The 27,511-nt window shown below is 40.4% G+C and overlaps 2 protein-coding genes and 1 pseudogene across 3 annotated transcripts in view; 2 read left to right on the top strand and 1 right to left on the bottom strand.

Moving 5' to 3' along the window:
* The first annotated feature begins 726 nt into the window (after positions 1–726).
* On the top strand, positions 727–20,190 carry ZNF559 (zinc finger protein 559). The gene is given in 7 exon segments (XM_024351645.3): positions 727–1,182; positions 1,647–1,732; positions 15,470–15,558; positions 16,173–16,299; positions 18,098–18,180; positions 18,693–18,850; positions 18,852–20,190. Coding segments are annotated over 7 exon segments (1,803 nt in total). The 5' UTR covers positions 727–1,132; the 3' UTR covers positions 20,062–20,190.
* Positions 20,167–27,511, top strand: part of ZNF177 (zinc finger protein 177) — a 39,003-nt gene continuing 31,658 nt past the window's right edge. The window contains exon 1 of one of the 2 annotated variants that reach the window (XM_063800526.1): positions 20,167–20,774. The gene's annotated coding sequence lies outside the window, so the exon portion shown is untranslated. The remainder of the gene's footprint in view (positions 20,775–27,511) is intronic. The other variant, XM_063800530.1, reaches the window with a different exon arrangement.
* On the bottom strand, positions 25,017–25,717 carry LOC104003249 (UBX domain-containing protein 2A-like; annotated as a pseudogene).

The raw sequence follows: 27,511 nt of genomic DNA on the forward strand, positions 1-27,511 counted from the left end.
CCCAGCCCCAGGTGTTTTTCCTTTGATTTAACTTTAGGAAATTATCACGAATTGGCCTTAGATTCCCCGACCCCAGATCTCGGTGTTTTCACTTTTAGGAAGTCCGCATGAATCTTATCTATGCTCTTATCTACGTCCTAATTCTTGTGTTTTTTTGTCTTTTTTATAGGAATAGGGTTTTGCCATGTTGCCCAGGCTGGTCTCGAACTCCTGAGCTCAAGTGGTCTGCCTGCCTCAGCCTCCCAAAGTGCTGGGATCACTGGCGTGAGCCATCAGGCCCAGCCTCTATGTGCTAATTTTTGAACAAATTCCAATAGGAGCATTCTAGTCTCTGAGTGTGAGATGACCAAAAATCAAGCCCTTGTGAGGCTGAATAGAGTCGGGAGGCAGGGAACTTAAGGCTGTTTTAGGCCGACTTCCTAGAACTAAATTGAAAGGAAAACCCTCACTTTCCTCGCCTAAATAACAAAAGGACTAGAGGCTACTCCCTTTGACCTTTTCTGCCGGCAGATAGGAAATTGGCTGTCTGCAACAAATCAGACTGATGGCCGGTTGAGTCTTCATTTGCATAGAAGTGTAACTGTAACTTCGTAACTTCACCCTAGCCTTTGATTGGTTGCTTTTTGCAACCAATCAGATGTTTGCACAGGAGTGTGACCTTTGTAACTTCAGACTCTGGTTGGCTGCTTTCTGCAACCAATCAGACTGAACGCGGGCTACCGCTTCATTTACAGGAGGTGAGCATGAAGTGGCCAATGGGAAAATTCTAGGAGGTATTGGGACTCATGAAGATTCTGTTTCGGAGCCCTTGAGCTGCCGTTTGGCCAGTTCCCACACTGTGGAGTATGCTTTCGTTTTTAACAAATCCCAGCTCTTGTTCTTTTGTTGCTTCATTCTTTCTTTGCTTTGCTGGGCGTTTTGTCTAATTCTTTGTTCAAAACGCCAGTAACCTGGACAGCTTGCAGTCAAGACCCCCTACCGGTGACACTTGCGCTCTTCGGGGAGGTAAACAGCATTTCCTCTCAGCTCTGGGTTGGAAAAAGCTGCAGCAGCTGATGGGCCCGGGAACCCGAGGCCCCGCCCCCTAGGTGGTCCTAGCCTTTGCGCGTGCGCGGCGTGTCTGCGTGGGCGCATGCGCATAACGGCCGCCATCTTAACAGCGCGTTCCCGTTGGCGTCTGAGGTAAGTTTTTGTTTCTGGGCGGCGTCCGGCGGTGCCCCGGTGCAGCCACGCGGGAGTAGAAGGGTGGAAAGGGGAGGTGCCCAGTGAAATGGAGCCTGTCCTGTGCACTGTCGGGCATTTCGAGCATCCTGTGGGCTCTCCCAAGTCGCGGCCCTTCCTCTGAGAGCCACAGTCAGGTCTGTCCTCAGGGGTCGAGGCGGCTGCACTGGGGCCTCGGCCCGGGAGGAGGCGGGGGGCACGGCCTTTCCATTTTCCCTGCTCCCCTCTGCAGAAGCCTCATAGGGCTCGGCGCAGCGGCTCACGCCTGTCATTCCCAGCGCTTTGGGCGGCTTAGGTAGGAGGATTACTTGAGGCCAGGAGTTCAAGACCAGGCAGGGCAACATAGGGAGACCCCCCCCCCCCAACCATCTCTAATGGAAAAAAAAAAAGTCTCCACATCCAGCGTTGTGCCTTTTCTCTATAAGGAACAGCATCTCTGCCTTCCTGTTCACGGTGACCTTCGCTTGGTGTCCTCCTGGTCTCAGCAACCTGACAATTCTGTCGTGTCGCGGTGAGCACTTCATGCACTTGTTCTGGCTGTGGGTGTCGGGTCTTGAAGTTTAAGTTGTGTCGAGTTGGAAAGAAACCTTTTCAGGTTGTTCGAGAGCACATGGATCTGATACCATCGAATGCATGAGTGGATGAATGCACATAACTGTAAAATTTACCACCGAGGAAAAACACAGGACTGCTCAACTGTGGTTCCAGGCCATCACCTAGATCTCACTCTAGCGCCCTGTAGATTCCCCCAGAGGTTCAAAACGAGGGCATCCCCAGGAACACAGTGCAGGCTGATTTACTAGCAGGAGGGATTGAATTGATAATGAATGCGAAGATAACTTTTGACAGGTGGGTTTTCTCCCAGTTACTCATTTGAAAGTCTTACCGAGGGCGGGGCAAGGTGGCACACACCTGTAATCCCAGCGTTTTGGGAGGCTGAGGCTGGAGGATCGCTTGAGCCCAGGAATTTGATGCCAACCTGGAAAAAATAGGGCAAGCCTCTGTCTCTACTAAAAATAAAAAATTAGCTGGGCATGGTGGTGTCTGTGGTCCCAGCCACTTTGGAGGCCGAGATGCGAGGATCACTTGAGCATGGGAGGTCGAGGCTGCTGTGAGCCATTATTGTGTCACTGCATTCCAGCTTAGGCAACAGAGTGAGACCCTGTTTCAAAAAGAAAAAAAAACAAATACTGATCTAGAGAACATCTGTAGCTCGAGTAAAACAAATGTCTTTAGTCCGGGCGTGGTGGCTCACGCCTGTAATCCCAGCATGTTGGGAGGCTGAGGCTGGCGGATCACGAGGTCAGGAGTTTGAGACCAGCCTGGCCAAACATAGTGAAACCCCGTCTTTACTCAAAATACAAAAAATTAGCCGGGCGTGGGCGCCTGTAATCCCAGCTACTCAGGAGCCTGAGGCAGGAGAATCGCTTGAACCCGGGAGGCAGAGGTTGCAGTGAGCCAAGATTGCGCCCTTGCATTCCAGCCTGGGCAACAGTGCGAGACTCCGTCTCCAAAAAAAAAAAAAGTCTTTAACCCTTAACTACATTCACTAGTTGTTAAGATTTGTTTCATTTTTTTGTATATGTACTTTATCATGAGCCATTTAAATTGGAAGTGAATGAACTTTCCCCTTTTATCTTAAGCGTGTATCTCAAATACCTCCTGAAAGTGAAGACAAGCTTAAAACAAGACTTCATTGTCCATCCCCACCCCCAAATCAAATCAGATTTCCCTAGCTGTCCAAAAGTCACCATAGTCACCATTATAGTTGCCAGGTTGTTTGCATGTTTTTAGATCTGTTAAATCTGTTTTTTAACTAGACTATTCACCTGATTTTTTTTTTTTTTTTTTTTTTTTGAGACGGAGTCTGTCTGTCCCAGGCTGGAGTGCAGTGGTGTGATCTCAGCTCACTGCAACCTCTGCCTCCTGCGTTCAAGCGATTCTCCTGACTCAGCCTCCCAAGTAGCTGGAATTACAGGCGTGTGCCACCACGCCCGGCTAATTGTATTTTTAGTAGAGACAGGGTTTCACCATGTTGGCCAGGCTGGTCTCGAACTCCTGACCTCGTGATCTGCCGGCCTTGGCCTCCCAAAGTACTGCGTGAACCACCATGCCCCGCCATTCACCTGAATTTTTAAAAATAAAATTTTGGCCTTTGAAGATTTCAGGAGCATTATCTTGTAAAATGCTGCCGTTCTCATGCAATGATGTTTTCCTGTGATTTTATTTGATTTACTTATGTCCTGTATTTCTTGTAAAGTGGATGTTGGGGTTACAGTGGTACTGTCTAATACAAATATAATGCAAGGCACAGATGTAATTTTTAAAAATTTTAGTAGCCAAATTAGAAAATGTTAAATGTATGTGTGATATCATTTTTAATATATTAAAAATGCGGCATATCCAGTTATCAATATAAGTTTTTGAAATTAGTGACTAATGTAGTCAGTTTAAAACTGAGACATTTCACACTTCTTTTGTACTAAGTCTTTGGAATCCTGCATGTATTTTACACTTACAGCTAATTTTCATTGGAAATTCTTGATCTGTATTTAGAGTTTATAAAATTAACTATTGAAAAAGTAGATTAACAAACCCAGGTTGTTCCAAACATACTTAAAAGTTTTTCAATAACAATTTTATTTTTAAAGTTGAATTAAAAGTAAATAAAATTAAGAATTCATTTCCTCAGTTGCACTAGCCACATGGGGCTAGTGGCTGTTGAGTTAGACTGGCCAGATCCAAGGCTTCCATTTTCTAGGTAATGTACTGGGCTTCATATTATATTCCTATCAGTAGTCACATACTACAAGTTTGTTAGTGATACTACGCATTTGGTCAAGGTACTCATCTCTGTATAGTCATGTTTTTCTTATAGTAATCTATAAGTGATACTTTGGCCACAGGGGAATATTCTGTTCCCCAACAGCCTTTCACCCAGTGGTTTTTTTGGTTTTTTGTTTTTGTTTTTGTTTTTGTTTTTTTTTGACAGAGTCTCACTCTGCCGCCCAGGCTGGAGTACAGTGGCGTGATCTTGGCTCACTGCAACCTCCGCCTCCCCGGTTCAAGTGATTCTCCTGTCTCAGCCTTCTGGGTAGCTGGGATTAGAGATGTGCGTCACCACGCCTGGCTAATTTTTGTAATTTTAGTAGAGAAGGGGTTTCACCCATGTTGGTCAGGCTGGTCTCGAACTCTTGACCTCAGGTGATCCTCCCACCTCGGCCTCCCAAAGTGCTGGAATTACAGGCATGAGCCACCGCGCCTGGCCTCACCCAGTGGCTTTTAACATCACTCAGTCATCTTCTCCTGAACCTGTTTTTACATTGAGAGGTTAACAATTTTTTTTCCTAGTTCTGTCGTTCTTCCTCCATTCTTTAGCTGACAGCCTTAGGTGAAGAGGAGCTTTCTTTCACCACTTTCACTGCCCTCTATACTTTTTTTCTTTTTTGGAATGTCACAACTTATTCTAATTTTTTTTCTTTTCATTCACTGTATTATAATCAATTCCTGTCATTCGTATTGATGCTCAAACTGTCCCAAGTTTGACCAACGGTAATTTTTAAATTTGGCTCTGTGTCTTGTGACACAACTCTACTAATCTGAGTGCAAAATCAGACCCCAGTTCACTTTGTATTTTCCTCTTACAGACCTGGAATCAATGATTGCTCCAAAAAGTCATGTTCCTTTTAGACACTAAGGTCTGTGTGATAGGCCCACAGTGGACATCTATGGCCTTACAGTGGACATCTAGAATATGTATTTTCTTACATCATACATTTATACTCATATTCCTATTACAAACTTAAGAGGTTTTTTGTTTTTCCTTATGTTTGTATCTCTTATCTCTTATAATAAAGACCTTGACTCCTAATGACACTGATATATTATTTGTTGTAGCAACATTACCAGATGACTAGTATTACTACCATTACTTTATTTAGTATTGAGTTTCTTTATATTTCTTTTTGTCCTTACTAAGGATATAAAGTTAAAACATTTGCTTGAACTCAGTTTTTTTCTCTGTGTGGTTATATTATGAATTTGACATACTATTAGGCTTGTTTGTCTTTTTTTTTTTTTTTTTTTTTGAGACGGAGTTTTTGCTCTTGTCCAGGCTGTAGTGCAGTGGCGCAATCTCGGCTCACTGGAACCTCCACCTCCCGGGTTCAAGTGATTCTCCTGCTTCAGCCTCCTGAGTAGCTGGGATTACAGGCTCCTGCCACTACGCCTCACTAATTTCTGTATTTTAGTAGAGACGAGCTTTCACCATGTTGGCTAGGCTGGTCTCAACTCCTGACCTCAGGTGGTCTCAACTCCTGACCTCAGGTGATCCACCTGCCTCAGCCTCCTAAAGTGCTGGGATTACAGGCATGAGCCACTGCGCCTGGCCTAAATGCATCAGCATTTTGATAGTCTCAGCGCAAAGTAGGGCTGTATAAAGGGGTCAGCATCCGTATCTGGGTGCAAACAACACGGTGTCGCATTTCCTTGGAAACAGTAAATTTGAGTAGATGTGGAATGTTGTGTCAGAAATCTTTTCTTTGAAACTCAGCACCTGGGTTGTAAATGGATACTTCTTCTTGGTGTCAAAATATTACATAAGCCCTCCAGGTGAAAGTGGGATATTTCAGTCTTTCTGATATTTCTTACTGGTAGAATTTCAAACAGCAAATTTCTAATAACTGATTTTAGAGAACAGAGTTTCACAGTGTGTAAAAAAGCAACAGTAACTCAAAGAAAAAAGTCATTAGAACTGCTTTGTTCTTTTTGTGGTGATTGTGCAGCTGTGTTTTTTTGTTTTTTGGGCTAGGGGGTTTGAAGTTTTAAACTTTTCTTTATTATTCTTGTGCTTACCCAATACAGCTGTTTAAAAATCATAGTTTATTATTCCTGTTTCGTAAATGGAATGACCTTGAGCATATGTGGTGCCATAGTTTTTAATTTCTTTTATATTTATATACAATATGATTGATTTTTGTAGTTAGAGAGTCTTTGTTTTTCAAGGTCACTATTTTCTTATTACTATTTTGTCTGGGTGATCCAGTCATTGTTGAAAGTGGAGTATCGAAGTCCCCTACTGTTATCATATTGCTTTTTCTTCTTTCAGATCCATTAATATTTGCTTTATGTATGATGAGCTCCCTAAATATATTGGTGTATATGTACTTAAAACTTCTGTATCCTTTTGATAAATTGGTCCGTTTATTATTATATAATGACCTTTGTCTCTTGTCACAATTTTTGTCTTAAAGTCTATTTGTGTGATGTAAGAATAGGGGCTCCTGCTGTCCTTTGGTTATCATTTGCATGGAATATCTTTTTCTAACCCTTGACATTTAGTCTGTGCCCCTTAAAATTAAAACGAGTCTCTTGTAGCCAGGAGATAGTTGGATCTTGTTTAGTTTGTTTTGAGACAGAGTCTCACTCTGTTGCCCAGGCTAGAATGCAGTGGCGTGATCTTGGCCTACTGCAACCTCCGCCTCCCGGGTTCAAGCAATTCTTCTGTCTCAGCCTCCTGAGTAGCTGGGACTGTAGGCATGTGCCACCATGCCTGGCTAATTTTTGTATTTTTAGTAGAAACGGGGTTTCACCATATTGGCAAGGCTGGTCTAGAACTCCTAACCTTGGCGTCTCCCTGTTTCGGCCTCCCAAAGTGCTGGGATTACAGGTGTGAGCTACCGTGCCCCACCTGTTTGTTTATTTTAACCATATTCAGCCATTCTGTGTCTTTTCATTGGGGAATTTAATCCATTTAAAGTAATTGTTGATAGATGATGACTTGTTATTACCATTTACTTCATTGTTTTCTGGCTGTTCTGTAGTTTTTATTCCTGTCTTTTCTTGCAGTCTTCCTTTGTGATTGATGACTTTTTGAATATTCCATTCTCCTGGTTTGCAAGGTTTCTGCTGATAAATCAATGGGTAGTATTATGGAGGTTCCTTTGTATGTAGTAAGTCATTTTTCTCTTGCTGCTTTCAAAATTCTCTGTCTTTGACTTTTGACAAGTTCACTATAATGTGTCTTAGTTTAGATCTCTTTCAGTTGAACCTTGTTGGGGGCTTTGAGATTCATGAATATGGGTGCCTCTGTCTCCCTAGATGTGGAAAATTTATAGCTATTCTTTATATAGGCTTTCTACTCATTTCTCTCTCTGCTCCCTCTGTAACTTCTTTAATGTTTCTGTTCACTTGGCAGAGTTCCACAGGTTCTTTAGGCTTTCTTCACTCTTTTTCATTGTTTTTTCTTTTTGTTCCTCTGACTGACTATAATCTATTTTTTATTTTGTTGATTCTTCTGTTTGATGATGTCTGCTCTTGGACCCCTCTAGTTAATATTTTAGTTCAATTATTGTGCTCTTCAACTCCAGTATTTCTCTTTTGTTCTTTATCATTTCAATCTCTGGGTTGAATTTCTCACTTCATTCATGTATTATTTTCCTGACCTATAGTTATGTATCTCTGCTGTCATTTAACTCACTGATCTTTAAGATGATTGTTATGACTTCCTTCTCAGGTTATTCACAGGTCTCCATTTCTTTTGGGTTGGCTACTGAATATTTGTTTTCTTTGTGTCATAGTTTCTTCTTGATTCTTCATGCTATTTGTAGGTTTGCTTTGCTGTCTGTGCACTGAAGTAGTAGGTATTTCTCTCAGTCTTTATGGCTTAGTCTTGACTGGGAAAGACGTTCATCCATTAGCAGTGCTCCATATGAGACAAGATCAGGACTGACCCCTACAGAAGTATACCATAAGGTTGATGACAAGCACACCTTCTCTTCTCTCTCTCTCCACAGAAAAGCCTCTGTTTGTGATTTTTCTCAGTCATACAGAGCAGATGTAAGAGGATGTCTGCTTCATTTCTTTCTCAGATGATCAGCACCTCAGTATGAGGCAAGATGGCTACGGGCCCCTTGGAGAACCCTCTGAGAGGTCAGGAGGTCAAGTAGCCAATCTCACTTCTTCCCATGAATAAATAATGTGCCACCATGTCCAGCTAATTCTTTAGTTTTCTGTAGAGATGGGGTCTTGCTATGTTGCTCAGGTGGGATGCAAGTGATTCTCTTGCCTTGGCCTCCCCAAGTGCTGGGATTACAGGTGTGAGCCACTACGCCTAGCTTCCTTTGGAATTATTTTTAACTTCATTTTAATTTTAAGGGGCACAGACTAAATGTCAAGGGTTAGAAAAAGATACTCCATGCAAATGATAACCAAAGGACAGCAGGAGCCCCTATTCTTACATCACACAAAATAGACTTTAAGACAAAAATTGTGACAAGAGACAAAGGGCATTATATAATAATAAAGAGACCAATTTATCAAAAAGATATAAAGTCAACGCAACTGAGCTGCGCTGGTTTTGGGGAAGGGCTGATGAGGGTAAGTTGAAAATTGTTCTTACCGGTATACATGCAACTGTTCTCAGTTTGTGCTCCTCTGGGGTTGCTTGCAATTATTAGCTTGATTATGGATTTCTCTTCAAGGTATTTTGGTTCCAGTATTGTTACTATGTGTTTCCATGAGTGAACAGAGAGGTAGGGCTTCCTACTCTGCCATTTTACTGACATTCTCTATGATATATTACTTATTGAATCTTAAAATACAAATAAAGTAGTTCTGAATTGCTAATTCAGACCCCTGTGGAAAACAGATTTATTAACTGAGTTATTTTTGTGTCATTCTTTTATATTTAGGCTTAGATTATATGTTCAAAATACTGTTTTCCAAATTCACTTAGATGAGTTATTTTTATCTTTCAATATGGTTTTGTTATTCATTTGTAATACAGTTAAAAAGCAATCGTTTTTGTCACCTTAAAGTATAATGTTAGCTTTGGCGTTTTTGTAGATGCCCTTTATTAGGCTGAAAATTTTTCTTGGGCTTATTGAACTTCATTAAAAACAATCATGGTTAATGAATTTTGTCAAATTCCTTTTCTGCATCTCATGAGATCATCTGATTTTCTGGCCTGCTAATATGTTGCATTAAATTAATTTACATTTGAATATCAATCTGGCATTTCTGGGATACGTTCTAACTTGATGTGTTATCTTTTCATATATAGAGGTATACATATGTATGTGTGTGTATATATATATATCACTGTATTCATTTTGCTAAAATTTTATTGAGGGTTTGTATTAACTCTCTGCTCTGCAACCAGCCTGTGATAGCTGAGGGCCCAGAGTGCCTTGAATGGATTTATCTTCACCCCTTTGCCCTGCCACTTGCCTTGGGGGGATGGTTGCCTTGGTCATCAGGGAGGCTACATGCACCTCAGTGATCCTGCCTTATCCCAGCCTTTGATATACTATGGTCTAATATTAGGTGAAGACTTGGTGAAAGTCTGTGGATGGATTCATCACTGTGAATTCTGTAACTGAGATGTCTCAGAATTCTAATGTGGTCAATCAGTCCACACTCTGCTGTCAAATTTTGGTAAGATTTAATGATGATTTCTTTATACCTTCATGTGTGGCAGATTCTTTCTCTCATCACTCATCCAAGATTGAGAAAAATCATGGGTATCTTCTTTCTTAGCAAAGCTTATTATTTAGGTGTATCTGCATTCTTGGCTCTCTGAGGTATTTTTAAAAGGTATGATTTTGTTAGTTATGTGGCTTGTGTTTTAAGAGAGAAGGATCAACCCTTGGAAGTTCTACATTCTAATATGAATGTATGAGAAAATGTATCTTGGTTTTTGTTTTGTTGGATTTTTGAGACAAGGTCTTACTCTGTTGCCCAGGCAGGAGTACAGTGGTGAGATCACGGTTCACTGCAGCATTGACCTCCCTAGGCTCAGGTATTGCTCCCACCTCAGTCTTCTGAATAGCTTGGAGTATAGGTGAGTGCTACCATACCTGGTGAAGATTTGTATTTTTTGGTAGAGACAGGGTTTCACCGTGTGTTGCCTAGGCTGGGCTCAAGCAATCTACCTACCTCAGCATGCCAAAGTGCTAGGATTACAGGCATGAGCCGCCATGCCCAGCCAGAACATTTTAAAAATAGATATTTGTAGAGTTATGCATCCAGGAGGATTTTTAGAAATGGGACTTCTAAGTCAAAGGGTAAATACATATATAATTTAACTATATCCTGCCAAATTCCCTAGTGTTTTTTCTTTTAATGAAGTTAAAAATAATTCCAAAGGAAGCTAGGCGTAGTGGCTCACACCTGTAATCCCAGCACTTGGGGAGGCCAAGGCAGGAGAATCACTTGCGTCCCACCTGAGCAACATAGCAAGACCCCATCTCTACAGAAAACTAAAGAATTAGCTGGACATGGTGGCATATGCTTCTTCTCCTAGCTACTTGGGATGCTGAGGCAGGAGGATTGCTTGAGCCCAGGAGGTCAGGGCTGCAGTGAGCCAAGATTGTGCCTACTGCACCTCATCCTGGGCAACAGAACAGGGCCCTGTCCCCCACCCCCACCCAGAAACAAGCCTGAGAATAAGAGGAGATAATTCCTACATATGTAACTGACCAAAAAAAAGGCTAATATCCAACATACATTAAGAACTCTTACACGTTAATTCCAAAAATTCAAACAATCCAATAGAAAAATTAAGAGGCTTGAGCAGGCTGTTCGCAAAACTGACTGTACTATGGATAATAAACATGAAAAATTGAAGTTTTTATCCTCATCAATAATCAGGCAAATGGAAATTAAATCTGCCACTACACATATATCAGAATGGCTAAATCCAAAAAGAGTTACAATACGAGATGTTGAAGAGAATTTAGAGAAACTAGAGTTTGTGTATACTTTTAGTGTGTAAAGTAGAAATATGTTTTGAAAAACAGTTTGGCATTGTGTTCCAAATTTGAATGTAAGGATATACCCTTAAATGTGACCATATAACATCATTATTTGAAATAGCCCAGAATTAAGCAACTCAAATGTCTGTCTACAAGAATACATGAATAAACCATGCTATACTGGTTAAGTGTCAGAAATACTTGGGACCAGAAGTCATTTGGATTTCAGATTTCTTCAGATTTTGGAATATTTGTATTATACTTCAGAAATTTAAAATGTTCCAGTGAGCATTTCCTTTGAGTGTCATATCTGTGCTCAAAAAGGTTTTTTGGAGCATTTTGGATTTTAGATTTTCAGATTAGAGATATTCAACCTGTATTATGGAGTGCTTTTCGGTAAAAGGAAAAGAACTATATGTGTAACAGTATGGATGACTCATAAACATAATATTGAATCAAAAAAGCTAGACATAAATGAATAGATGATTTCATTTATAAAGTTTAAAAACAGACAAAATTAACCTATACCGTTAGAAGTGAGAATAGTTTCCATTTGCGAAGAGGGGCAATGATTTAGATGTGTCATGTGTGCATCAAGGTGTAGAAATTAATGATGCGTTTTACCTTTGTAATTCTACTCTTTTGTGAATATATATTTCAATTAAATGTTTAAAAAATTCAGATGTCATTTCCAAGTGTTTGAAAGAGATTAGCAAAATGAGTATAAAGAAAACATAACACTAAAAGCAACATTTAATGGGAAAAAAAGTAAAACTGATGAGTAAACCCAAGAGATAGGTTTTTTTAGAAGTATAAAATTGGCTGGTCATGGCCGGGCGGGGTGGCTCATGCCTGTAATCCTAGCACTTTGGGAGGCTGAGGCCGGCGGATCACGAGGTCAGGAGGTCGAAACCATCCTGGCTAACATGGTGAAACCCCTTCTCTACTAAAAATACAAAACAAATTAGCCAGGCATGGTGGTGGGCGCCTGTAGTCCCAGCTACTCGGGAGGCTGAGGCAAGAGAATGGCGTGAACGCGGGAGGCGGAGCTTGCAGTGAGCCGAGATCATGCCACTGCACTCCAGCCTGGGTGACAGAGCGAGACTGTGTCTCAAAAAAAAAAAAAAAAAAAAAAAATTGGCTGGTCATGGTGGCTCACACCGGTAATCCAGCACGTTGGGAGGTCAAGGCGGGAGGATCGCTTGAGCCCAGGAGTTCAAGATCAGCCTTTCCAACATTGTGAGGAACCCCTTCTCCATTCCAGCCCCACCACCAATCTCTGCCAAAAAAATTTTTAATTGGCCGGGTGTGGTGGTGGCTTTTGCCTGAAGTCCTAGCTACTCAGAAAGCTGGGGCAGGAAGATTGCTTGAGCCCAGGAGTTCAAGGCTGCTGTGAGCTTGATCCTACTATTGCACTCCAGCCTTGGGAACAGAGTGCGGCCCTGTCTCCCCCATACCCCCAGAAAAATATAAAATAGACAAACTTTTGCACAATGTGTGATTCAGCATTTCATCCACCCCATACATTTTCTTTTTTCTTCTTTTTTGTTGAGACAAGGTCTGGCTCTATCGCCCAGACTGGCATGCAGTGGCATGATCTCGGCTCACTGCAACCTTTGCCTCCCAGGCTCAAGCCACCTTCCCACGTAGCTGGTACTACAGACACGTACCACCACACCTGGCTAATTTTTGTGGTTTTTGTAGAGACGGGGTTTTACCATGTTGCCCAGGCTGGTCTCAAACTTGTGAGCTCAAGTGATCTGCCTGCTTTGGCCTCCCAGAGTGCTGGGATTACAGGCATGAGTCACACCCCAAATATTTTCTACCCTCTGCTAGGACCTATGAATATTAAAAGAAAAACTTCAGATAAATGTAATAGTTAAGCATTAAAGGATTCGTGAATCAGGCAGCACTCCAAAACCAGAAGGGTTCAGGGGGCTCTGCTGTAGCAGCATGCACAGTTGGCTTTTGTAGACTGAATGTGAAAGCAAAGTAAAGAAATTACTTAATTGGCTACAGCTAGGCATTAGCCTTAGCAGTATTCTGAGTTTCTTTAGTTGAACCATTATTATTACTCTATTGCTTTGGATAAAAAGTTGAGTGTCAACTTTTTTAGGCAAGCCAGATGTCAGTTTTCAAGTGTCTTATGGTTATTTTCTTATATTTTCTTGCCAGAACCAGTTCTGAGTCTGTAAATATACATTTATATGTGTGTGTGGTAGGGGAGGTGGAGGATGATATTACTTATCCATTCATCTATTTTTTTCCATAGCACTTGTCACCAATTGACATAATACATATTTATGACTGGACACAGTGGCTCACACTTATAATCCTAGCACTTTGGGAGGCCGAGGCAGGCGGATCACCTGAGGTTGGGAGTTTGAGACCAGCCTGACCAACATAGGGAAACCCTGTCTCTACCAAAAATACAAAATTAGCTGGGGATGGTGGCGCATGCCTGTAATCCCAGCTACTCGGGAGGCTGAGGCAGGAGAATGGAGTGAACCTGGGAGGCAGACCTTGCTTGCAGTGAGCCAAGATCGTGCCACTGCACTCCAGCCTGGGCGACAGAGCGAGACTCCATCTCAAAAAAAAAAAAACAAAAAAAAAACTTATGTGTTTATTATCTGCTTAGCACTTTAGAATGTGAGATACTTAAGGTCTAGGACATTTTTTGTATAGTTGACTGCTCTATCCTAAGTGTCTAGTACATTACCTCACAAAGATAAGGTCCTTCATAAATGTTTGCAGAGTGAATGAAAGCGTGAGCCAGAGATAAGGACTTGAAGGGAAGCCACCTGGCCTACATGACTGCCAGCTGGAGGAGCTAAAGATGTCTAAATTCAATAAGCCATTTGTGTTGGGGGTCCTCAAGACCACCACCCTCACGCTCAATGATGGAAGCACTCACAGGACTCAGAAGCTATTAAACCTACAGTTATGGTTTATTACAATAAAAGGGTACAGATTAGAATCTGCAAAGGGAAAAGATGAATGAAGTCTAGAAGAAACCAGGCTTCTCTCCCATGTAGTCACATGGACAGTGCTTAATTCTCCTAGTAAAAGTGTGTAGTATTCCTGCAAACTGTTGCCAACTAGGGAAGCTCACCTGAGCTTTGGTGTCCAGGATTTTTACTGAGGGTTAGTCCCGTAGGCATACAGCACCTGAATGACTTACTTCATACACTTATGCCCAGCTCCTCAACAGTTCAAACTCATGCATTATTACCAGAAGCCTCAGGCATACAAAAACAGGCCTTCAGCATAAATCATATTGTTAGCATACACAATCTGGTCACACTAGTATAGTTTGGCTCAATAGCTCAACCATAGAAAAATATACACTTACCAGGGAAGATATTCCATAAGCTAAAAGGTCATCTCTCACAAACTGAGCCAAGTGTCAGTCCTGAAGACAGATCTTTCTCAAGAGAGTGCAGGGTTTGGGCAACCCAGGCCTGTTGAGTTAACCTTTCCGTACATCATTTCATGACGATCTCATGGTCACGTTGGAGAATAAGAAGAACCTCAGGAGTTTAGGTTTGTGAGTCAGAGTAACCTGTATTCATATCCTGGCTCACACTTTCTAATTGGTGATGTTGGGTTAATTAGTGTCTGAGCTTAGGTTTCCTCAACTAATATGATAGTAACAAAAACTGCTTTGATAATTATATGAACTTATCCTACCACTGTTTCTGGCACATGGGTACTAGGTAAATGGGATTTGTTATTATTTATGTCCACGTGGCATAATACTCTAGTGGCACTCACATGAACAACTTCATCTTCTGCAGAGAGATGGCTAATGAATGGCGCTTGATGACAGATGAGTAATGCTTGTTGCTTAAAGATTGACAGTATGAGGCAAGACTCCCACTACTACTTAATCAAGAGGAATTGAGATTGACTTACCCATAAGTTCAGACAGTGTCTCGAAGAGACTTTGGGAACAAGATATTCAGGCACATTTCACTGTTAGACTCACAGGCTGCTGGCCATTGATCTTTCCCATTGTGGTAAGTCCGTATTGATGGTCCTTCGAGACCCTGCTTTAACCAGTCTGTGAACAGCTTGTCTTGTGATTAGGGTTTAGGGTCTAAGTGGCCCTGCTTTTGAGATACCTAGAAGAGGCTAAAGTAGATATGAATATTCTGTGGTCTAAATCCTGGGATTTGGGAAGGAGGAGTAAGTATGCAGGCTTTTGTGGAAGAAGTTCTGCTTAATCACATGATGAGTTTCGTTTTTGGCAAATAAGGAAAATGTTAACTTCTCTGGACTTTGTATTCCTTATAAAATGGGATTGTTAAACTCTCTCTCCTGGTCATCAAAGCCTGAAGCATATTTTCTGGCTTCAGGTGAGACAGGCTGCTCAGGCATTTTATTATAACGTGTGTGTGTCCACTTAGCATTGGTATGAGGTGGCTTCTTGCCTTGTGAGTATGGAAGCTATCAGCAGCCTGGATTCTCAGGTTTTATTTCTTCTTCTCAAGATCATCTTTCTCAAGATGTTTTCTGTCTTCATGAGTCAGAATTTGAAGAGGAAAGGATGGTGGCTGGGTGGTTGACAAATTACTCTCAGGTAAGTAGGAAACTGCTTTTTCTGTAGAAGCATATGCTTCTTCCTACCATGTAGATGTGTTTTCTCCTAGTGGAACAGAGCCCCTGCAAGCAAAGAGGGTCTGCTTAGGGACCACATCTCTCATCAAACTTCTTCGGACCACAGGGCCTCTCACATGGTTGACAGGTTTCACAGGGAAGTGATTGTACTATCCCACTGTTTACTAATTCAGTCTGACTGTCATCCATGCTGATATGCTTTCATTTTGCTGTGATAGACAGGGAGAGAATGCACATGTGCTTCTCGGAATTTGTGCTGTCACTGGAGCATTTATTTGAGTGTCTATAATGTATTCAGGGTTGTGCTAAAACCTGTCAGTAGAGAACAATAAGAAGAAGTCACAATCTAGTTGTGCTGAGATATATTCAGTTAGGTGAAAGAGGTGCTCTTCAAGCCATATGACTAGATGAGATCACCGGTGAATATGTACAGACAGGGGAGAAGAAAGTGAGGACCATCAAGTGATAGGAGACCAAAGAGTCTTGTCAAGGCATGCCAAGACAAGGTCCCTCATTCTCCAGTCAACATAGTGGAGAACGTACTTGCCTGACGCCAGCATGTGTGTGATGGTTTAGGACTCAGTGACCTTTGAGGATGTGGCTGTGGACTTCACCCAGGAGGAGTGGACTTTGCTGGATCAAACTCAGAGAAACTTATACAGAGATGTGATGCTGGAGAACTATAAGAATCTAGTTGCAGTAGGTAAGGCTGGTACCATTCTTTTCATTTAGTTTTCTTCTGGAACAAATATGTCTTAAGTAACTATGTTCTAGACTCTGCTTGTTAATGGGCTGCATTGGTAAACAGGCGAAACATTGTTTCCATCTCATAGACCTTACTGCCTTGTGATTTTTGTGATGAAATTGAAGATCTGTTCATTGTTCTAGCTTTGTTTTCTCCATGGATAAAAGACTTAGAGCTTCTTGAATATGTATATGAGCTTAAGCCTGGGTTTCATGGGAAGGATTGCTAGTCCTTTTGGTGCACAGTGAATGAGAAAAGAGTATTTGAAGTTTAGGTTCACTTGAAAGTTTTTGTCATGAACATTGTGTTGTAATTTAAGTTATATCTGAGAGGATTCAGAATGCCCAGACAGCAAAATCTTAGCTCTTAACATGGAAGCATTTGTTATCCCTTGCACATTCTTTACATTTTTTTTTTTTTTTTTTTTTTTTTTTTTTTTTTTTTTTTTGAGACAGAGTCTCGCTCTGTCACCCAGGCTGGAGTGCAGTGGCGTGATCTTGGCTCACTGCAAGCTCCGCCTCCCGGGTTCACGCCAGTCTCCTGCCTCAGCCTCCCGAATAGCTGGGACTACAGGCGCCCACCACCACGCCTGGCTATTTTTTTTTTTTTTTTTTTTGTATTTTTAGTAGGAACAGGGTTTCACTGTGTTAGCCAGGATGGTCTCGATCTCTTGACCTTGTGATCCGCCCACCTCGGCCTCCCAGAGTGCTCGGATTACGGCATGAGCCACTGTGCCCAGCCATCCCTTGCGCATTCTAACATCATTCATCTTTCCCTGAGACCAGGGTACTAGCTATTCAAACATAGTTTGACTTTTCAGGTGAAACAAGAAGAGTTAAAGACAGCGCAGAAAATTCTCCAAGATGAGAGAAAAGACAGATGTGATTATTTGTGAGAAACAGCCCTGATCTATGAGAGGTGCAGTCTGTTTATAAATATTAAGTAGGAAGGTTTTGAAAGTGTACTTTTTTGGGGAGAATATCAAGGCCAATTGGTTTCCGAGGTTCCTTGGGTACCTTATCTTCTCTTTCTTTCACTTTATCCATCTTGGAAACTTTCTTTTGCTCTGACATTAAGATCTGTCTCACTTCTCCTTTAAATGTATGATTTGCATTTAGCTCTGTATCCATTTCCTTTCAACTTTGTTTCCCTGGCTGTACCTCTTTTTTGTTCACTATAAAGTCTCAATGTTTAGAGAACCATTTCTTTTTTTTCTCTCTCTGTCTCTAAAAAAAAAAAAAGTCTTGCTCTATCGCCAGTCTGAAGTGCGGTGGCGCGATCTCAGCTCACTGCAACCTCTGCCTTCCGGGTTCAAGTGATTCCCCTGCCTCAGCCTCCTGAGTAGCTGGAACTACAGGTGCATGCCACCTTGCCTGGCTAATTTTTTTTTTTTTTTTTTTTTTTGTATTTTAGTAAAGATGGGGTTTCACCATATTGGCCAGGACTCAATCTCCTGACCTCGTGATCCACCTGTCTTGGCCTCCCAAAGTTCTGGGATTACAGGCGTGAGCCACCACGCCCAGCCTAGAGAACCGTTTCTTAGTGAATCACCTACCAACTTGACCTCAGTACCTTACTGTTGCTAGACTCTTACTACATCCAAATTTCTCAATTTATGTTTCCCGTTCTTTAAAAAAACAAACTATATTTCAAGCCAGTGTTTGAAACTACAGTACATACTAGTCTTGCATTTTTAACACCCTTTTTAAAATCATTATTTCTCTAAGAACTTAAAATTTTTTTCATCTTATTTCAGATTGGGAGAGTCATATTAATACCAAATGGTCAGCACCTCAGCAGAATTTTTTGCAGGGGAAAACATCCAGTGTGGTGGAAATGGTAAGATTCAGAAGGTATAATTTATTGTCTTCCATGTTAGAGGAAGATTGGAAATTCCTTAAAATGGAAAAGCAGCACAATAACCTTGAGACATTTGAGACTAGTGTTTTTCACCCAAAAATAATCTGTCTCTTGGAGAGACTATGGATCATGAGTTTGACAAACACTCTAAACATCCCTCAGAATATATTTGTTTACATATTTCCTTCAACATTCCCATATAGGTATCTCAGATGTTTTTGATAAATAATTCACTCTTGGGCCGTTATCAGCTAAGCTCTATTTAGAAGCCCTCTGAAAGTAAAGAATATAACAGAACTTCCTGCAGTCACTTTGTTCCACTTGAAAACATTCAGGTCTGAACCATGCCTTGCAATGAAAATGGCAGGAACAAACAGTTTCAATTATACTAACTTATTTTCCATGTGTAACAGAATTCAGAGTAAAAGGGAGAATCTGAATGAAATAAATTTGGAAAACTTGTATGAACCATCATTAATTTTCACCAACAGGAGAGAAACCATTTTGGAGAGGAACTGTTTGACTTTAACCAATGTGAAAAAGCCTTGAGTGAACACTCATGCCTTAAGACTCACAGGAGAACTTACTTTAGAAAGAAAACCTGTGAGTGTAATCAATGTGAAAAAGCCTTCAGAAAACCCTCTATCTTTACACAAGAAAACTGATATCGGAGAGGAACTTCCTAACTGTAATCAATGTGACACAGCCTTCAGCCAACATCTACATCTTGTTTGCAAGAAAACTAGCCAAAATCTACATCTTGTTTGCAAGAAAACTCACACTCAAGAGAAACCATATAAATGCAGTGACTGTGAAAAAGGCTTACCTTCCTCCTCACACCTCAGAGAATGTGTAAGAATTTATGGTGGAGAGAGACCATATACTCATAAGGAGTATGTCAAAACCTTTTCTCATTCTACAGCCCTTTTTGTACACATGCAAACTCAAGATGGAGAAAAATTCTGTGAATGTAAAGCATGTGGGAAACCCTTCACTGAGTCTTCATATCTTACTCAACATTTAAGAACTCATAGTAGAGTGTTACCTATAGAACATAAGAAATTTGGCAAAGCCTTTGCTTTTTCCCCAGATCTTGCTAAACATATAAGACATAGAACTAGAGGAAAACACTATGTTTGTAATGAATGTGGCAAAGAATTTACTTGTTTCTCAAAACTCAACATTCACATAAGGGTTCACACTGGAGAAAAACCGTATGAGTGCAACAAATGTGGGAAAGCCTTCACTGATTCATCAGGTCTTATAAAACACAGGCGAACTCACACTGGAGAAAAGCCTTATGAATGTAAGGAATGTGGGAAAGCTTTTGCTAACTCTTCACATCTTACTGTACATATGAGAACTCACACTGGTGAGAAGCCTTATCAATGTAAGGAATGTGGAAAAGCCTTTATTAATTCCTCTTGCTTTAAAAGTCACATGCAGACTCATCCCGGTGTAAAACCCTATGACTGTCAACAGTGTGGGAAAGCCTTCATTCGATCCTCATTTCTTATTCGACATTTGAGAAGTCACAGTGCAGAAAGGCCTTTTGAATGTGAGGAATGTGGGAAAGCCTTTAGATACTCCTCGCACCTTAGTCAACATAAAAGAATACATACAGGGGAGAGGCCATATAAATGTCAAAAGTGTGGGCAAGCCTTCAGTATCTCATCAGGCCTTACAGTACACATGAGAACTCACACTGGTGAACGGCCCTTTGAATGTCAGGAATGTGGGAAAGCCTTTACTCGGTCCACATATCTTATTTGACATCTAAGAAGTCATAGTGTGGAGAAACCATATAAGGAATGTGGGCAAACCTTTAGTAATTCCTCATGCCTTACTGAATGTGTGTGAATTGGGGCTGATACTTGGAAAGAATGTGGTAAAGCCACTACCTCACACTTACTGAACATGTACTCATTCATAGTGGCAATGTACACAGTCATAAGGAATGTGGGAAGCCTTCCTTGGTGTCTCAGATCTTAACAATTCCAATAGAAGAGAAGACATATGAATGTAAGGAATGTGGGAAAATCTTGGCTCCTTCCATAGGCCTTACTGTTCATGTGTCTGTGCATCCTAGGAAACAAACTGAACGTAGGAAACCTGTCGATGCTTACATCTTACTGAGTCTGTTTGAACTCATGCTGGAGAGAAATGCTATGAATGTGAGGAAGGTGGAAAAGCTTTCATTATTTTCCTCGGGCCTTACTGAGCTTGTGAGCACATTGGATATAAATGCACGTCCTCTGGCTGTAAGGAATGTGTTGAAACCTTTCGCTCTGCCTTATACCTTAATATTCAGCTGTGATCTCACAAGTGTGAAAAATCTTATGAATGTAAAATGTGTGGAGATTCTTCTTTGTTTTTAGCTTCCACTTTGGGAACATGTCAAAGCACACATTGAGAAGTCCCATGAGTGAAAGAGATGTTGGAAAGCCCTTGAACTTGGTCGTTAGGAAACATCCACACTGAAGAGGAACCTGACTGTATGGAAGGTCAAAAAGGCTGTATTAATTTACATGCAAAAAGTCACACTAGAGGAATGCCATATCAGAATGCTTTTGGTAAATATACATGTTTTAAAGAGGTTATATATCATTAATAAAAATATCTAGCTGGTCTGAAGATCCTGAGTTATCTCAATTGTTCATGGTTACAGATGGAACTCTTTATTATTGAGGAGTTCCACTCTTTCCCCCATTTGTCACTACTACACTTCCCTAGTCTTTAAAACAATTTTAGGCTGGGTGCAGTGGCTCATTCCTGTAATCCCAGCACTTTGAAAGGCCGAAGCGAGGGGATCATTTGAGGTCAGGAGTTCGAGACCAGCCTGGCCAACGTGGTGAAACCCCATCTCTACTAAAAATACAAAAATTAGCCAGGCATGGTGGTATGTGCCTGTAATCCCAGCTACTCAAGAGGTTGAGGCAGAATTGCTTGAACCCGGGAGGCGGAAGTTGCAGTGAGCTCAGATCACGCCACTGCACTCCAGCCTGGATGATATGGTAAGACTATCTCAAAAAAAGAAAAAAAAAAATATCCTCAGAGGGTTTTTTAATGAAAAACTTAGTTATAAGGAATTGAGGAACATTTAGGGGTACAAATTTTCACTTATTGCATACAAGAAAATTGGTACTGGCCAGGCATGCTGGCTTACACCTTAATTCCAGCAATTTGGGAGGCCAAGGCAGAAGGATCACTTGAGCCCAGGAGTTCAAGACCAGCCTGGGCAATATAGTGAAACCTCATCTTGACAAAGAATAAATAAGATTAACTGGGTGTACTGGTTTGTGCCTATAGTCCCAGCTATTTAGGAGGCTGGGGCAAGAGGATTGCTTGAGCCTGGTCAGGGAGGCAGAGGTTGCAGTGAGCCCTGATCGTGCCACTACACTCTAGCCTGGGCAACAGGATGAGACCCTGTCTCAAAAAAAAAAAAGAAAATTGACGCCAGCAAAGAAAACCAAATAAATTATTTAAGTTTGCCTTTCTATGTGTCTTTAAAGACTAATGATGTTGAACATCACTTTCATATGCGTATGAGTCTTTGGTGAAGTGTACATTTAATGATCTTTTTTCACTGTTGCTGAGAATCTTTGGTTTGAATTATTGAGGCAGGTTCTTTCAGTAAGTTTGAGATATAATTGCCATGTAATAAACTGCACATGTTTTTAGCATACACTTTAAGTTTGGACACATACACATATGTGTACATACACACCATCAAGATAATGAACATACCTATCAAACCAGATGGTTTCCTCATGCCCTTTTATAATTTCTTCTTCTCCTCACCCTTCCCTGCCTGTCACTCTCCTGATCCACTGATTTGCTTTCTCTTAGAATAGACGACTTTATATTATGTACAGTTTTTATATAAATGGAATCATATAGTCTGGCATCTTTCAGGATAATTTTTTCAGATCCATTTATGTTGTAGAGTCCATTTCACTGCTGAATAGTATTCCATTGCAAGGCATACCACAAGCTATTTATCCATGTGTTATTTCTACCTTTTGGCTATTGCAATTAAAACTGCCTTGAACACCCATATGCAGATTATTCTTTAAACATGTGCTTCTGTTTCTTTAAATAGTTAAGAGTGGAATGATCAGATCATATGTTAGTGTACGTTTAAGTTTTTAAGAGACTGCTAAACCTTTCTCAAGTAGTTATGCCATTTGACATTTCCATGAGCAGTATATAAGAGTTGCAATTCTTCTGCATCCTTGCCAATTATTGGTATGGTCAGTCTTTTTTATTTTGACCATTTTAATAGGTGTGCAGTAGTATCTCATGGTTTTAATTTGCATTTCCCTAGTGACTAATGATGTTTTACATGGTTTCACGTGCTTACTGGCCTTCTTTAAGCCTTTGGGGAAGAGTCTGTTCAAATCTTTTGCCCGTTTATATTGGCTTTATTTTTTATTTTATTTATTTTTATTTTTCTTTATATAGAGACAGGGTTTTACTCTGTCTCCCAGGCTGAAGTGCGTGGCACGATCATGTGGTTTTGCAATATTTATTGAATTTTGAGAGTTTAAAATTTGTAATATATTTAATATTAAACCTATTAGTGTATTTGATATTAATACTTTATATTTAATATAATGTACATTTAAATATATAATAAAACATTTCATTTTAACAGAGGTAACATAAATACACTTCCCAATTTATGGAGTTTGACTTAGTATTGTTTTTAATTTACAATGGTGCAAACATATTATGCATTCAATACGTTTCTCAATTTATGATGGGGTTACAAATTGTCAACTTATGATAGTTTCAACTTACAATAGGTTTATCAGGACATAGCCCTGTCATAAGTTGAGGAGTATCTGTATTACAATATATTTAATATGTTGTACTTGTGATTACAAGTACATGATGCACTTTGAGTTAAAATCTTTATATGGCACAAAGATTGGATCAAAATTTGGGGTTTTTTTTTTTTCTTTCTATCTAATTGTTCTAGCATCATTTGTTGAAAGGACTATCCTTTCTCCACTTAATTGCCTTTGCTTCTTTCTTGAAATATTGGTTGTCTTTATACGTGTGTCTGCTTCTCAACTGTTCTGTTCCATATAGCTACTTATCTTTTATTCCAAGACTACCCTCTCTTGACAACTTCATAACTTTTGAAGTCCGATAGAGTTTAGTCTTCCAGCTTTTTCTTTTCAGAGTTGTCTTTACTATTTTAGGTCAGAGGTTGGCAAAGTTTTTTGTAAAAGACCAGATTGTAGAGATTTTAAGCTTTACATGCTATATATAGTTTCTGTTGCATATTATTTTTTCTATTACAGACCTTTTAAAATATAAAAATAGTTCTCACATTCCATTCAACCTATACAGTTACAGGCTGTGAGCCACATTTGGTCTTGATGTGGCTGTACCTTGTTGACTTACATCTGTTACAGGACTTTCGTATTTCCATATAAAGTTTAGAATCAGGTTGTCAATTTCTACCACCACCACCCCACACCCCCAAAGTAATTCACTAAGATTTTGATTATCATTGTGTTGAATCTGCAGATTAATTGGTGTCTTCACAATATTGAGCATTTCAACCCATGAACATAATATATCTCTCCACTTATTTAGGATTTATAATTTTTTTCTCAGTAGTGTTTGTGTTTTTCGGTGTTTGGGTCTTCCTAGGCATTTTTTCTCTGACACTATTGCAAATGGTATTTTAAAAATTTCAATTTCTCTGCTAGTTCACTACTACTATAGAGGAACACAGTTTTTTTTAACATATATTCATCTTGTATGCTGCACCCTTGTTAATTTGTTCTGGAAGATTTATATTAACATTATACTTAGAATATATTAACATTATAATAAGCTACATAATTTTATTTTTTTATTTTTTAAATTAAAAAAAATAGAGATTGGGGTCTCGCTATGTTGACCAGTCTTGAACTCCTGGCTTCAAGCGATCCTCCCATCTTGGCCTCCCAAAGTGTTGGGATTACAGGCGTGAGCCACTGCACCTGGTCACAATTTTATTCTTAAATGAAAATAGATCTTTGATATCATCGCCAGATTCATATTTGTTTTTTGTTTTCTTGAGATGGAGTTTTGCTCTTGCTGCCCAGGCTGGAGTGCAGTGGTGCCATCTTGGCTCACTGCAACTTCCACCTCCCGGGTTTAAGTGATTCTCCTGCCTCAGCCTCCCGAGTAGCTGGGATTACAGGCACCCGCCTCCAAGCCCAGCTAATTTTTGTATTTTTAGTAGAGACGAGGTTTCGCCATGTTGGCCAGGCTGGTCTTAAATTCCTGACCTCAGGTGATCCACCCACCTCGGCCTCCCAAAGTGTTGGGATTACAGGCATGAGCCATCACGCCCGGCTACCAAATTAATATTCAAATATATGTTGTCATTACAGAGTGATAACTAAGGACACTTTGAGGTTTAGGCATAGCTGTGGTAAAAACAGCTCTCTCCAGCTTTGCATCTAAGTTGTAAAATAATTACATTGATGCTTTTAAACCTGCCATGTATAATTTTTCAATGCATTAGCCATTTAATAACTCTGAGACAGCTAACATTTAAATAAATCCCTGTTTGGGAATGGTATTTGAACAAATAATATTGTGAACATATTTGCCAATTTATACTATATTAAGATTCTAAATAATACAGCTATTTAATATATCTTGATAATTAGTATTTGAAATAAATATATTTCTCTGAGTAGCCTTTTGGAAAAAGTGCACAGAATATAGTTTCCAGTCATATGCTACTTTTCTAACTTGCACTTATCTAAACATCTCATCAGGAGAGAGTTCAATAGTACCCGAACCAAAAGTCCAGTGAATCTGACTTACCCAGTCCCCAATTTGGTTTGCATGTCTGCTTACAACCATCATTTCTCTGCAGATTTTCCACTTAGTCTATCAAAAATCAATGGTGCAGCAGTTTTTTGGAGTCTCCGACGACAAAACTCTGTAAATCTGCTTCTTCCAGTGTGAGTGTCTCATCTAACAATCTGAGGATAGGACAAACTGTTGCCAGGGACAGGGGAGGACTTCTTTTGAGATCCTTGGTAGTTTTCAATGAAGTCTTTGATATGGCTTACCCTTCCTACTTGGTGACCCTGTCCTGAAAAGAGCTGGAAGACAGGCTTCGTAGACATACATATTTCATTTTTCTTGTCTTCAACTTTAACACCCACCTCTTCTTTATCAAAAATTCCCTGTAATTCTGAAGGTAATTCCCCCTTTTTGATGGAGTTCAGAAACTGCTGACTTGCACCATTTGAATAACTTCTGAAATAATTGTTGACGGTGAATCCATTTTTCCATAATTTTATGTTTACGTCTACCTGTTTCTTTTGTTAAGTGGGAGACAAGCATTTGGAACCAACCTTCTGAGCTTCCTCAAAAAGGCTATCAACAAACTATTCACAATTTGTTTATTGAGCGTATCACCAAGACCTTGATTGTCAGGTCCTGTTTCACAAACCCAGTCTTTTATACTTTCGAGATTATCTACGTCTTTCATTCTCTTTTGCGTTACTCCGAGCACAGCCTCCAAGCCTAGGCCTCACTCAGCTCAGGAGCCACCAGCACTGTTTGGCTGCGAGCTCCGTTTGGCTGGAGCCCTTCGGACCCGGAGCGCCTCGCCCGAGACCACCTCCGGTACCCTGGCTGCGCTGCTGATATCCCGCCGGCCTCTCTCTCTCCACCAAGCGCCAAGCGTTCACCCACGCCTGCTGCCTGCAAGACCTGAGGAACGCGCATGGGCTTTTTTTTTTTTTTTTTTTTTTTTTTTTTTTAAGACAAGTTTCACTCTGTATCCCAGGCTAGAGTGCAGTGGCATGAGCTTGGCTTACTGCAACCTCTGCCTCTCGGGGTCAAGCGATTCTTGTGCCTCACCTTCTGGAGTAACTGGGACTACATGCGTGCACCACCACACCCAGCTAAATTTTTCTGTATTTTTAGTAGAGCCAGGGTTTCACCATGTTGCCCAGGCTGGTCTAGAACTCCTAGGTTCAGGCGATCCACCTGCCTCGGCCTCCCAAAGTGGTGGGATTATAGACGTGAGCCACCGCACCCAGCTTCTGGCAGCTTTTTTTAGTAGGTTCTATCAGATTTTCTACTAGGACAATTCTGTTGTCTGCATATAAAATTTTTTACTTCTTCCTTTCCAATCTGTATGCGTTTTGTATTTTTCTTGTTACATTAACTAGAACCTGCAGTGTATTGTTAAATAGAAATTGAGAGACCAGACATTCTTGTCTTGTTTCTGGTCTTGGGAGTAAATCATTGAATCTTTTACCATTTAGTAACTATCTTTTTATAATCTTTTTTTTGATAACACCTATTGGGTGGGAAACAGTATTTGTAGTTTTTTATTTTTATTTCCCTGGTGGCTAAAGATTTTTATTATTTTTTTTTCTGGGCTTAGCTCACCTGAAAACTAAAGATATTGATCATCTTTTCATCAGTTTGTTGACTATGTATCTATCTTCTTTGGGAGAATGTCTATTTAGATCCTTTGCCATTTTTAAATTGAGTTCTTTTTATTATTGGGTTTCAAGAACCCTATAAATTCTAGGTACAAATACCATATCAAATAAATCGTTTACAAGTATTTTCTTTCATTCTTTGTGTTGTCCTTTCACTTTCTTGATGATATCCTTTCGAGTGTAAAAGTTTTAAGTTTATTTTTTTCTTATGCTTTTGGTGTCAAATCTAAGAAACCATTGCCTAACCCAAGGTCGTGAAGTCTTTTATATTTTCTTCTAGGATTTTTATAGTTCTAGCTCTTAAAGTTAGTTCTATGATCCATTTTGAACTAATATTTGTGCATGCTGTGAACAGTGTATCCAGCTTCATTCTTCTGCATGTAACACCCAGTTACCCTAGCATATGTATTGAAAAGACTGTTTATCCCATTGAATTGTCTTGGCACTCTTGTCAAAAATCAGTTGACCATAAATGTAAAGGCTTATTTATTTGTTTTGAGACTGGGTCCTGCTCTGTTAACCCAGATTGGAGTGCAGTGGTGTGATCTTGGCTCACTGCAGCCTTGACCTCCCAGGCTCAAGTGATCCTCCTCCTTGAGCTTCCCAAGTAGCTGGGACTACAGGTATACACCACCACGCCTGGCTAATTTTTGTATTTCTTGTAGAGACAGGGTATCATTTTGTTGCCCAGACTGGTCTTGAACTCCTGGGCTCAAGCAATCCTCCTGCCTCTGTCTCCCAAAGTGCTGGGATTACAGATGTGAGCCACTGTGCCCAGCATTAAGATTTATTTCTAGACTCTCAGTTCACCTCCATTGTACATGTCT

Source organism: Pan troglodytes, chromosome 20, assembly GCF_028858775.2.
Source record: "Pan troglodytes isolate AG18354 chromosome 20, NHGRI_mPanTro3-v2.0_pri, whole genome shotgun sequence".
NCBI classification, from domain to species: Eukaryota; Metazoa; Chordata; class Mammalia; order Primates; family Hominidae; genus Pan; species Pan troglodytes.